The sequence below is a fragment of the Rhinopithecus roxellana genome, chromosome 7, assembly GCF_007565055.1.
Source record: "Rhinopithecus roxellana isolate Shanxi Qingling chromosome 7, ASM756505v1, whole genome shotgun sequence".
In the NCBI taxonomy this organism is placed as follows: domain Eukaryota; kingdom Metazoa; phylum Chordata; class Mammalia; order Primates; family Cercopithecidae; genus Rhinopithecus; species Rhinopithecus roxellana.
This window is the reverse complement of record NC_044555.1, coordinates 82,432,622-82,446,312: the sequence shown is the minus strand read 5'-3', so window position 1 is coordinate 82,446,312 and position 13,691 is coordinate 82,432,622. Positions and strand designations below refer to the sequence as shown.

Here is a 13,691-nt window from a genome sequence, read left to right as displayed (position 1 = left end):
GTGAGCCAATGCGCCTGGCCTGCTGGAGATTTCATACCCTTCTCCCCTCCTCTGTTTGTCTCCTGCACGCCTTCCCTGCTGTGTCCCATCACACACATGCTTCTCTTGCTTCTGCTCTCCTCTCGGCTGGCTTCTTGAACATTACCTCCCCAGAGCTCTTCCTTGATGTCGATCCTTCCTGTCTTTCCTCCAGTGTCCAGTTCTAGTGATTTCCCAGTTGCTTTTTTTTTTCTTTTTTTTGAGACAGGGTCTCACTCTGTCACTCAGGCTGGAATGCAGTGTCACGATCGGGGATCATTGCAGCCTGGACCTCCCAGGCTCAAAGGATCCTTCCGCCTCAGCTTCCCAAGTAGCTGGGGCTACAGGCATGTGCCACCCCGCGCAGTTAACCCCTAGTTACTTCTGCATCGTTCTCTTCTTTGTCTGTCATAGCCATTATCATAGTATAGTGTGGATGCCCATTTGTCTCGTTTTGTAATCTTTCTGAAAGATGATAAGAGCCACAAAACAGAGACTATGTTTTCTATCCCTAGTGCCCAGTACAGTGTTTGCGTAATAAGTAATTATTGAATAATGTGTCATAGTATTAGATGGCTGTAGTATTTTTGAGTGTTTATTTTTCTTAAATACTCCTTTTATCTGTTGGATGTTTTTTAGTACATAGACTCCATTGATCTGGAGAAGATTACTGAAACCGAGGACCCTGTGAAATTTCACGAAGCTTGGCAGAAGCTATGCAAAGCAGAGTGAGTACCAGGGCCCATGCACACCAGTTAGGACAGGACCATTGTACTTTTTCTGTAAATGATTCAGTCTACCCTAATTGCTAATTTTCATGCATTTTGAAAGGTACTTTGGAGTACTTGTGGTCTTTGCAGGTGGTTGTGCCACAATCATATGCATTGATTTGAAATGTGCCGTGTTAATGCTGGTGGCATGTGCATAGAAATGGTTTTATTTGGGGAGGATGGGGATACTGTACTGGAGGGAAAGTGTGTTGATTCTCCCGAAAGATGCAAAGGTAAATCTTTTTTTTTTTTTTTTTTTTTTTTTTTTTTTTTGAGACGGAGTCTTGCTCTGTCTCCCACGCTGGAGTGCAGTGGCATGATCTTGGCTCACTGCAACCTCCGCCTCCCAGGTTCAAGCAATTCTTCTGCCTCAGCCTCCCGAGTAGCTGGGATTACAGGCATACACTACCATTCCTGGCTAATTTTTGTATTCTTAGTAAAGATGAGTTTCACCATGTTGGCCAGGCTGGTCTTGAACTCTTGACCTTGTTATCCACCTGCTTTGGCCTCCCAAAGTGCTGGGATTACAGGCTGAGCCACCATGCCCAGCCCTGCTCTTGTTTTTTTCTGAGCTGCAGTCACAGATCACTGATTGTTTCACAGGAATAAGCAGGGTCAGTCTAAATTGCAGAAAAAAACTTCAAAAACAACCAATGCATCTAGAATCTGTAATAATAACAGGTAGACCATAGTTCTTGGAAGATAATTTTTTCTCTCTCCAGTTTCCCATTTTTACTAAAGACAAATCATGGTAAGAACAGTTTGCTTTATTATACTTGGCCTGATTATTTCTATAAAGTGCAGCAAGAATAATTATTTTTCACATGGGTTTTTAAAATTGGCTTTGATGGAAACTTATTCCATAAGGAATCTCAGATAAGACCTTTTTTAAAGCTAAGCCCAGCCATGGGTTTGTACCCTCAAATACCTATGAATTGGGTAAACTCCTCTCCTTTTGAGGTCCCAAGATAACTTGAGGCTCCTGGACCTGTCAGAAAGTGACGTTCTTTAGTTACCACAGGTCAGAAACCCTATACAGGGACTGTGTAGACAAAGTATGAGGCCAGTTTTCCCAAGGGGCTTGTATTGGCTTTACAATTCAAGTTTGATTCTTTACAGGAAAGCACACCATTCCAGTCAAAGCCTTGGTAATATAACCAGTTTCTCCCTCCAATTGTGTCCTGTTGCAAAATAAAAAAGATTCTTATTGCATTTATGCAAATAACTATATTGCCATAAGTTAAGAATAATCACAAATGGTTTCCAAATTCTGGACAAATCAGGTAGAGAGAAACAAATATGCTCCAAATTTTGTTCACAGGAGTATACTTTACTCAATTGCTACAAGCTGCATATAGCTCAAAAGAACAGTTTTCTTGACTCTGAAAAATAAAACAAAAAGGATCAGCAACATTTTAAGCAAAGTAAAAAATATTAATTTTTTATTAGTTCATTCCATGGAGCTAACTCCTGTTCTACTTGATAGTCATGAATATTTCAGCTCTCCATGAGAGTCCTGAAAGATTTTCCTCTATTCTGCTGTCACAATCTCCAAAGTGATCAGAAACCTACATTTAAGAACACCTGTTAGAGTTCTGTAGTTGAGCCGGGCGCGGTGGCTCAAGCCTGTAATCCCAGCACTTTGGGAGGCCGAGACGGGCGGATCACGAGGTCAGGAGATCGAGACCATCCTGGCTAACGTGGTGAAACCCCATCTCTACTAAAAAATACAAAAATTAGCCGGGCAAGGTGGCGGGCGCCTGTAGTCCCAGCTACTCGGGAGGCTGAGGCAGGAGAATGGCATAAACCCGGGAGGCAGAGCTTGCAGTGAGCTGAGATCCGGCCACTGCACTCCAGCCTGGGTGACAGAGCGAGACTCCGTCTCAAAAAAAAAAAAAAAAAGAGTTCTGTAGTTGATTATTAACTACCTTCTAAAGAGTACCAAAACAATACAATTGTCTGTGGGTGACAAAATGTTTTAGGGCAGCCACTCTTAAAGCCACAATTGATTAGGAATTTGTTACATCTGTGGCTTACAACAATTTTACATAACAATGATTATTAATAACATACACTAAGTCATATTAAAATTATAGAAGTTTCTCATAATTTTGGAACACATACCAATACATGGTTATACAAATACAGCCCAAAGAAAGCCAAATACCATTTCATATTTGACAGTGCTTTTTGTATAATTTTTATACCAAATATACCAAACTTCACCATTGCATTAGTGCATTAAATTGATGTCAAACCCAATTTTTAATAAAACCTTATAGATAAATCTATCCAATTTTAATTAGTTTGACCATAAGGTAAGATTTTTGCAAGCCTTCTATAGTCCTTTACAAGTTTTTTTTTTTTTTTTTTGAGACACAGTCTCTTGCTCTGTCACCCAGGCTAGAGTATAGTGGTGTGATCTTGGTTCACTGCAACCTCCACCTCCTGGGTCCAAGCAATTCTGCCTCAGCCTCCCGAGTAGCTGGGATTACAGGCACCTGCCATCATGCCTGACTAATTTTTTTTGTATTTTTGTAGAGATGGGGTTTCACCATGTTGGCCATGCTGGTCTCGAACTCCTGACCTCAAGTGATTCGCCCACCTCAGCCTCCCAAAGTGCTGGAATTACAGACATGAACCACCATGCCCGGCTCCTTTACAAGTTTTTGTTAAAGAGCAGATCAGCACTCTAAGATAAACCTGTTGTGCTTTCATTTCAATGTTCAATTTATGGAAAACCTGAGTATACCTTTAACTTCAGCCAATGTCCACATGCATAATTTCTTTTATAAGATTAATCTTTCACAAACCTTCTACAACTTGCTCAAACTTTCAGCTTTATCTTGTCTAACTTAAAAGAATCCGTTAGCTGGATGCGGTGGCTCACGCCTGTAATCCCAGCACTTTGGGAGGCTGAGGTGGGTGGATCACCTGAGGTCAGGAGTTCGAGACCAGCCTGACTAACATGGTGAAACCTTGTCTCTACTAAAAATACAAAATTGGTCAGGTGTGGTGGTGCATGCCTGTAATCCCAGCTACTTGGGAGGCTGAGACAGGAGAATCATTTGAACCCAGGAGGTGGAGGTTGCAGTGAGCCGAGATTGCACCATTGCACTCCAGCCTGGGCAACAAGAGTGAAACTTCATCTGAAAACAAAAACACAAAGCAAAAAACAATCCTTTAACCTTTTAATCTAGGCAAAAAAAAAAAAAAAAAAAAAAAAAAAATCCACATTTCCATACCTTCTTATAATCTTTTACTAAAAACACATTTCACTTTCCTTATACAACTTGCATGTAAAACTGTTTCTTCAGTAGTCTCAATTACAGGTTACCCTGTTAACTCTCAGCAACTTTTACTTTTGGTGAAAAATCTGGTTAGTAAGCAATTTTAATTATGTACTAGGTATGGAGCCTAGGACACTAGATAAGGTCTGACCTTTTCTAGCATAGCTAAGGGGCATGACTTTCAACATGTCCCCAGGCCTTATCTAGAATCTAATGCTCCAAAGTAGGTAAATTGAACAATTGTCAAAAGTCAAAGCAGTTTATGACCTTAAAGCATTGAGAAAACCTAATCTGACCTGCCTAATTTAGACCAAATGTCTTTATTTTCCCAATAATCTTTAAAGCTGTTTTTATTACCCAAAGATTACTAAAGTTATGTGAACTAAAAGTCATTACAATTTTTACTTTTCTTACAAAATACTTCATTGAAGCCTTACTATTTTTAAACCAATTGAAGCTTTTTTTTTTTTTTTTTTTTTTTTTTACATCACACATACAACACATATAAATGCACAGACAGAAAGAAGATCCGGTAGTTGTAAGCACCCAAATATCAATCAGAAAGGCTTATCCCCTAAACTAGGAATTGAACCCTGAACCCAGGTTGCCATTGTGATGGTGGAGACCAAGAGAAAGTACTGCCACATGGTTACAAGGTCAAGCTCCCAAGGACATGAAACAAGATGAGAGGGAACCCTTATCCAGTTTTTCTACAGGGACCTACAGCAAAGTTTGTGACTGACCAGTTTGCTGGAATGGCTTGAACAGCAGGCTTGCAGGGGTCCTAGGCCCACATCCTATCCTAAGGTACCCCTCGTTAGAACAGAACAATACGGAAAGACACACAAAGCACACCAGATTCACTGTAGCTTAAGAGTAGCCTCACAAATCCTTTTTACCGTTAATCAAAACTTTACAGAGGAGATAAACAGTGATTTTTACCATTCATTCAACCAATTTGCACAGAGAGAGGCCAGAAGTCTGACTAGTAAAAAATTCTTAGCCTTTTGTCAGTATGCAAGGCTTCTGGGTTCCCTTTCCTTGAGCAGCCCTAGTGACCCGGCTGGCTGCACCACAGCCCTGGGGGCCAAACTGCAACACAAAGGAAAATTATCTTTTCCTGTTCTGGCCAGAGCAAAATATGTGTGACAAAACGACATTAGCCACTCTGCCTAGCACCCAATATCTTACTGGCAAGGCTCAAACTTGTCCCCGGTTGGGCCCCATCATTATTAATCCAACCTCTGACCAGGAATTTCAACTTGTCTCTGGGCAAGATGGTCGCCTTGAGTAATAGAAAAGATAAGAAAAGGAAAGGAGAGAGAGGCAGAAAAGCATTGCCCGCGGCATTTTGGGGAAGGCAAAGAGCTCAGGGAGTCCAGAGAAAGACACACCCATTGCAGCGACACTGAAAAGTTCAGGTGGCTGCTTGTCAGTCGTGAAGGGATCTTTTCCAGGAGTCTTATCAGCTCTCAAGTTTCCCCTTTTGGGGAGGAAAAAGCTCCCCATGTCCCATGGTCCTGTACATGCCTAGTTCTGTCACCCGTAACTATCAGCAAAGAGTGCAAGGCAGAATAATCCAAAGAGAATAGCAGTTAACATCCCATAGTGCCAAACCCATTCTTAGCAGAGAGGGACTTTACTGAGAGAGGCCTCTAACCCCCTAAACCTTAGGAAGGACTCTAACCTTCCTAAGTTGTACCTGGAACCCAAGGTCAGTCAAGCATCCTTGCCTTTTATTGAGAGGAGCCTTTAACCCTCTCTGTCTTAGGAGAGACTCTAACTCCGCTAAGTTGGGCCTCTAACCCAATCCCATCCTTTACCTGGGTATATGCACCCCACTTACCCAAAAGTCAGCCAACTGGTGCACACAGATGAATTTCCTTTGGGAATGGGGTCCCTTCAGCGTTGTTCCTTCCGTGTTTTGCTAGAAAGATGTTACTGGAGGCCGGGCATGGTGGCTTATGCCTGTAATCCCAGCACTTTGGGAGGCTGAGGTGGGCGGATTGCCTGAGCTCAGGAGTTTGAGGCCAGCCTGGGTAACATGGTGAAACCCCATCTCTACTAAAATACAAAAGATTAGCTGGGCGTGGTGGTGCGCGCCTGTAATCCCAGCTACTCGGGAGGCTGAGGCAGGAGAATTGCTGGAACCCAGGAGGCGGAGGTTAGAGAGGGCTGAGATCGCGCCACTGTACTCCAGTCTGGGTGACAAGAGCAAGACTCTGTCTCAAAAAAAAAAAAAAAAAGAAAGATGTAACTGGACCCCACCACGTACTCAGTATTGTTCCTTCTGTGGTCGCTAGAAAGATGTTACCAGAAAGGGGTCCCAATCCAGACCCCAAGAGAGGGTTCTTGGCTCTTGCTAAAGAAAGAATTCAGGGTGAGTCCATAGAGTAAAGTGAAAGCAAGTTTATTAGGAAAGTAAAGAAATAAAGAATAGCTACTCCATTGACACAGCAGCCCTTTCTCTCTTGATTATATTTTCTTTTCCACGTCTTAGATTTTAGGTTTTATTTTGTAAGTAATTGACAGAACTCTTGGGGGCAGCATTGCATCATGAGGTTAGCATGATCCTCCTGGGTTTTCTGTTGAACTGTGTTGCTGTTGTGTTTGCCTAGGTCTCTAAAGTCTTCTAGCCAAGAAATTTTCATTTGCCACTACTTAATTAGCATTTGAAATCTTAGGCTGATTTTTCCAATTTAACTCTTTCTGATGATGTAAGAGATCTTAACATTTTTGTAATAGTGCTTTGAAAGAACCTTAACCTATTTTCATTCAGTTTCTTTTCCCAGTGCCATTCTTATTTTTTTTTTATTTTTTATTTTTATTTTTTTTTTTTTGAGACGGAGTCTGGCTCTGTCGCCCAGGCTGGAGTGCAGTGGCCGGATCTCAGCTCGCTGCAAGCTCCGCCTCCCGGGTTTACACCATTCTCCTGCGTCAGCCTCCCGGGTAGCTGGGACTACAGGTGCCTGCCGCCACGCCCGGCTAGTTTTTTGTATTTTTTAGTAGAGATGGGGTTTCACCGTGTTAGCCAGGATGGTCTCGATCTCCTGACCTTGTGATCCGCCCGTCTCGGCCTCCCAAAGTGCTGGGATTACAGGCTTGAGCCACCACGCCCGGCTCCCAGTGCCATTCTTAATTGAATTGGGTTTCCCAGTTAGTATGCTCTGATGCCACAAAGACTTATCATACAGTACATATTGAGGTCAGTTGTGAGCAATTGTCACAATTTCTTCATAACATTGGGAAGATTTCAGAAAAAAAGTTCAGGGTGTGAAGTCATATAATTGATTCTGAAAATAGAGCTTGAGCATAGTCACTAGTGATTGGAGCAAGCATTGCATGAATGGCTGAAAACACTAGTTAAAAAAAAAATCATGTGGGAGGCTGAGGCAGGAGAATGGCGTAAACCCGGGAGGCGGAGCTTGCAGTGAGCTGAGATCCGGCCACTGCACTCCAGCCTGGGTGACAGAGCAAGACTCCGTCTCAAAAAAAAAAAAAAAAAAAAAAAAAAAAAAAAAAAAAAAAATCATGGATAGTCAAGTTTACCCTCATTTTGTATTGATTTCAGTGGTATTCTTGTGCCTGGAGGCTTCGGAATCAGAGGAACATTGGGAAAACTCCAGGCGATTTCTTGGGCAAGGACAAAGAAGATTCCTTTTCTGGGTAAAACTCATGTTTATTGACCCTGACTATGAGTTTATTAGATTTTTGACACCTAGGTGGGGTAGCACTAAAGGTTTGTTATCATAAAGGTGTGAACTCGGATTTGAAAGTTCACGTGCCAAATAGTCTGCTATAGGGTCAACAAACTATATTCTAAATTTGGCCCACAGCCTGTTTTTATAAATAAAGCTTTATTGGAACACAGCCACACCAATTTATTTATATATTGTCTATGGCTGCTTTTGTGGTCCAACGTCAGAGTTTCAGACCCTATAGCCTAGAAGATTTACTATCTGAAAGAGTCTAGAATCTTTACTATCTGACCCTTTACAGAAAATGTTTCTCACCCTAGGAGAACTTGCTGCTATTCTGGCTGGGTAGCAGAGGCTGGGAGGAGGCTCCATCTGTAACTGTGCTTACCTTCTCCAATTCCCACCTCAATCTCCAGAATAGCTGGGACTACAGGTGCACACCACTGTGCCTGGCTAATTTGTGTGTGTGTGGGTGTGTGTGTGTTTTTAGAAATGGGGTCTTGCTGTGTTGCCCAGGCTGGTCTCAAACTCCTGGGCTCAAGCAATCTGAACCGCTTCAGACTCCCAAAGTGCTGGGATTACAGGCTTGAGCCACCGTGCCTGGCCGAGTTGAGACTTTTTAATGCTTTTTTTCAAATTGTGAAGTATGGCTTCTGTACCAGGGAAACCAGAGGAAATGAGACCTTGACGTGGGAGAGGCAGCCCTGTAGCTGGGGACTCAGGCAGGAGGGGGAGTGTGGAGAGGCTGTGTTTCCCACTGTGCAGTGGACGGCTGGGTGGGTTTATGAGCTGATTGGACAGGCTTTTAGTGCCAGCAGACCATTTATTTCCCCCCATTACCTGCTCTTTGATTAGCTTCTTAGACTCTCTCCTCTTAGGATCCATTTTCAAAATAGAAGCCTGGAGTAGTTACCTGGATACCTTGTTTTCTTTTACTGGTCTAAGCTCATCGGGAGCCATTGTTTTCTTTTGAAGTTTCTGTCTAAATGTGGGTAATGTTCCTCAGATTATTTTAATGGTATGGAATGGTTTGCAGGTCTTTAGCTTTTCCTCTAGCATAGCATCTCTTTATGTCCCAGCCATACGGAACTTTCTGAAATCCCCTCACTGCCACCCCCACCCCCCAGCATTCAGCTGTTTCCTGCTTATTGACTTCTTTTCTGGCGTCCCTGATATATTGATTGCTCCCTTCTTTGTTTCCCCTGTGTACTTCTTATGTATCTATCGGAGGAGCATCTGGGATGCTCTTTGGCATTTGTTTAGTGGAGAGAATTGGTGGACTGCAGTGAAGGCAGAGCTGGGTCTGGGAGCATCCTTGTGGCAACAGGCTTGGGCGACACAGGTCTGCCTATCTTCATCACCGAGCACTCTGTTCGGTCCCATTGTGTGTCTCCTTCCCTGCTGCCCACCATGCTCAAGCCCACTGTGGAGTCTCCAACCCCCACCCCCACTGCTGCTTTTCCATACAGTGAAGGTTATGGGGCTGTCCTGCAGGTTAGCAGCCTGACGTCCTGTAGGCGCTCACCCTCTGGCCAATCCTATGTTTGTGGCTGTGAAGTCACCATGAGAAGGAGTGGGAAATCTTAGCCCAGGAAACTCCCTCTGAGTTGGGGTGTTAGATGTTCTCTGAAGGAATCAGGCCCTGCAGCCCACTGAGATGCCTCAACTCAGGGACAAATCTAGAAGGTGGCAGATTAGTCTCAGGGACCCTTCCTTCCTTCCTTCCTTCCTTCCTTCCTTCCTTCCTTTCTTTCCTTCCTTCCTTCATCTCTTTCGCCTTCTCTTCCTTCTTTCTTCCTTCTTCCCCCCTTTCTCTCTCCCTTTCCCCTTCTCTTCCTTCCCTTCTCCTTCCTTCCTTCCTTCTTCCTTCCTTCCTTCCTTCCTTCCTATCCTTCCTTCTTCCTTCCTTCCTTCCTTCCTTCCTTCCTTCTTCCCTTCTTCATTCCTTCCCTCCTTCCCTCCTTCTTCTCTCTCTCTCTTTTTTTTTTTGAGACAGAGTCTTACTCTGTTGCCCAGGCTAGAGTCCAGGCTGGAGCACGATCTCTGCTCGCTGCAAGCTCTGCCTCCTGGGTTCATGCCATTCCCCTGCCTCAGCCTCCCCAGTAGCTGGGACTACAGGCGCCCACCACCACGCCCGGCTAATTTTTTTGTATTTTTTTTTTTTTTTTTTAGTAGAGACAGGGTTTCACTGTGTTAGCCAGGATGGTCTCCATCTCCTGACCTTGTGATCCACCCACCTCGGCCTCTCAAAGTGCTGGGATTACAGGCGTGAGCCACTGCACCCGGCCACTCCTTCCTCTCGTTCTCTTTTTCTTCTCTTTCTCTCCTTCCTTCTTTCTCACCCAGGCTGGAGTACAGTGGTGCGATCTCAGCTCACTGCAACCTCTGCCTCCTGGGCTCAAGTGATTCTCCTGCCTCAGCCTCCCAAGTAGCTGGGATTACAGGTGCACGCCACCACACCTGGCTAATTTTTGTATTTTTAGTAGAGGCATGGTTTCACCATGTTGGCCAGGTTGGTCTTGAAATCCTGACCTCGAGTAATCTGCCCACCTTGGCTTTCCAAAGTGCTGAGATTACAGGCTTGAGCCATTGTGCCCAGTTGACTCTGCACTTTTCTGACCTTGTGCTCCTTCTTTGTCAACTTTGGGACTTAGGTGGCTTCTTGATAGTCTAAGCCCCTGCCCTGCTCTCTGCCAGGGATTGTTCTGAGGGTACAGCAGGGAGCAAAACGGGCAGAGTCTTGCTTTCTGGGACTCTGCATTCTAGATAGGGGAGACAGGCAGCCAACAAATGAACAGAAAATATGAACAAATACAAAGTGAGTTCATTTGCTTTGCATATGTGCTTTTTAAAATAGGAGTTTGTCTTGGGATGCAACTAGCAGTGATAGAGTTTGCAAGAAACTGCCTTAACTTGAAAGGTAAGTTTGAGGTTTGCTAATGACCATTTATTTAAAAAATTTTCTCTCTTCAAATATTTTTCAGCACTATTGGTGAATTACTGAACTCTTTTCTTAATCTTCAGATGCTGATTCCACAGAATTTAGGCCAAATGCCTCAGTTCCTCTGGTAAGTGGCTTGTTTATCTTTCTGGGTCCAGTCATTGTCACTTGGGTCCTGGCTCTTGCCTAAATTCATAAGGGGCTATTGGCTGGGCGCCGTGGCTCATGCCTGTAATGCCAGCACTTTGGGAGATCAAGGCAGGTGGATCACTTGAGGTTAGGAGTTCGAGACTAGCCTGGTCAACATGGTGAAACCCTGGTCTCTATTAAAAATGCAAAAATTAGCTGGGTGTGGTGGCAGATGCCTGTAATCTCAGCTACTTGGGAGGCTGAGGCAGGAGAACCGCTGGAACCCGGGAGGTGGAGGTTGCGGTGAGCTGAGATCGTGCCACTGCACTCCAGCCTGGGTGACAGAGTGAGACTCCCTCTCAAAAAAAGTGGGGGGTCTATTATTTTTTCTTTACAGCACCAGAACATTTTAAATTGTATTATTCTTATATTAGATTCCTTTGTTCTTGATAGTCCATCTTCTCAGTTATGCTTTAAAGACAGTCACAATCCTGGACTGATTTCTCTTTGTCGCAGCTTTCAAGCTTAATGTTTAGGAAAGGATTAAATTGACTGTGACAACAATTTATAACATCTACTATAAATAAATGAGCTGTCCTGTCTCCAGACTCATCGCCAGTCTGCCTATTTTCCACACTGGTGGTCATCTGTCTTTCTAAAACAAAAGTGACAGTGATTCTGCTGCCAGTCCTCATCTTCCATCAGTTTCTTTTCCCTTAAAATATTCAGTCCAGGGTTCTGGGCTGGGTCCCAAAGCCATTGTGCTCTGTCACCTGCTGCTTTGCTGATTCATCCCATGGCATCCTGATTCCTCCCAGGCTTTGAATTTTTTCTTTTTTGTGTTTTTTTGAGGCAAGGTCTCACTCTGTCACACAGGCTGGAATGCAGTGGCATGATCGCAGCTCACTGAATCCTAGACCTCCTGGGGTCAAACAATCTTCCCACCTCATTTTTTGATTTTTTTTTTGTAGAGACAAGGTCTCACTATGTTGCCCAGGCTACATGCTTTGAGTTTTACGTTTGGACGGTCTGAACTAGTTTTCAGATGCAGTCTGAGGTTCCCTATACCTGAGATGTCCACCTGCCTAAAATCCCTCTCCCCCTGGAATCTCAATGAAACCAATGAAGAATTTAATTAACAACTCAGTTACCAACAACTTCCTATTCACCTGAGGAAGGCTTTCCTGACCTCTTTTCTTTACCTGCCTCTGCCCTCTGCCCCATGCTACTGTGCTCACCACTAACAGAGCGAGCTCTGCAAGATGATGGTTGGCCTTCAGTCAGGCTGTTTGCCAGCCACCCATGCACACCCAATCGTGTCCCTGCTGCTGGGCACCTCCTTCTAATGGAGCTCATGCCTCACAATCGTGATTTTTTTTTTTTTTTTTTTTTTTTGAGGTGGAGTCTCGCTCTGTTGCCCAGACTGGAGTGCAGTGGCCAGATCTCAGCTCACTGCAAGCTCCGCCTCCCGGATTTACGCCATTCTCCTGCCTCTCAGCCTCCCGAGTAGCTGGGACTACAGGCGCCCGCCACCTCGCCCGGCTAGTTTTTTTGTATTTTTAGTAGAGACGGGGTTTCACCGTGTTAGCTAGGATGGTCTCGATCTCCTGACCTCGTGATCCGCCCGTCTCGGCCTCCCAAAGTGCTGGGATTACAGGCTTGAGCCACCGCGCCCGGCCCGTGATTTTTTTTTAAAACAGAGTTATTGAGATATAATTCATACACCACAAAATTTAGCCATTTAAACTATATAATCTGGCCAGACATGGTGGCTCACGCCTGCAATCCCAGCACTTTGGGAGGCCTAGATGGGTCGATCACTTGAGGTGAGGTCAGGAGCTCGAGACTAGACTGGCCAACAAGTTAAAGCACCATCTCTACTAAAAATATAAAAAATTAGCCGGGCGTGGTGGTGCATGCCTGTAATCCCAGCTGCTAGGGAGGCTGAGGCAGGAAAATTGCTTGAACCCGGGAGGCGTAGGTTGCAGTGAGCTGAGATCGTGCCATTGCACTCCAGCCTGGGCAACAGAGTGAGACTTTTTCTCAAAAAACAAACAAACTGTATAATCCAATGGTTTTTTAGCATATTCACAGATCTGTGCCACTCTCATTACAAGCAATTTTGGGCCATTTTCATTACTCCAGAAAGAAATCCCACACACCTTAGCTGACACCCCCAAGCCTCCTATCCCCACCAGCCCCAGGCAACCATTAGTCTACCTTCTGTCTTTATAAATTTGCCTATTTGAATCATTTCATGTAAATGGAATCATCCAATATGTAGCCTTTTGTGACTGATTGCTTTTACTTAGGATAATGTTTTCAAGGTCTGTCTATGTTGTAACATGTGTCAGTACTTTGTTTCTTTTTATTGCTGATTAATATTTCATCATATGGACATGCAACATTTTATTTATCCATTGATGAACATCTGCATTGTTTCTACTTTTTGGCGTTGTGAGTAATGCTGCTGTGAACACTCATGTGAAAGTTTTTGTGTGGGCATATGTTTTCATTTCACCAGGAGTGGAATTGCTGGGTCATATGGTAATTCTGTGTTTAACCCTTTGAGGAACTGCAGGACTGTTTTCCAAAGTGGCTACAACATTTTAATTTCCTGCCAGCAATGTATGATGGTCCTAATTTGTCCATATCCTTGTGAGCATTTGTTATTTCTGTCTTTTTGATGTGAAGTGGTATCTCATTGTGGCTTTGATTTGCAGTTGCTTGATGGCTAAGGATGTTGAGCATCTTTTCTTTTTTTTTTTGAGACGGAGTCTCGCTCTGTCGCCCGGGCTGGAGTGCAGTGGCCGGATCTCAGCTCACTGCAAGCTCCGCCTCCCGG

At 44.1% G+C, this 13,691-nt stretch overlaps 1 protein-coding gene across 1 annotated transcript in view; it reads left to right on the top strand.

Annotated features, from left to right (window-relative positions):
- Nucleotides 1-13,691, top strand: part of CTPS2 (CTP synthase 2) — a 134,365-nt gene that overhangs the window by 36,501 nt on the left and 84,173 nt on the right. Inside the window, exons 10-13 of the mRNA XM_030933646.1 lie at nucleotides 658-746; nucleotides 7,650-7,744; nucleotides 10,634-10,696; nucleotides 10,801-10,844. Of these exons, the coding sequence (XP_030789506.1) occupies nucleotides 658-746; nucleotides 7,650-7,744; nucleotides 10,634-10,696; nucleotides 10,801-10,844 (291 nt within the window). The remainder of the gene's footprint in view (nucleotides 1-657; nucleotides 747-7,649; nucleotides 7,745-10,633; nucleotides 10,697-10,800; nucleotides 10,845-13,691) is intronic.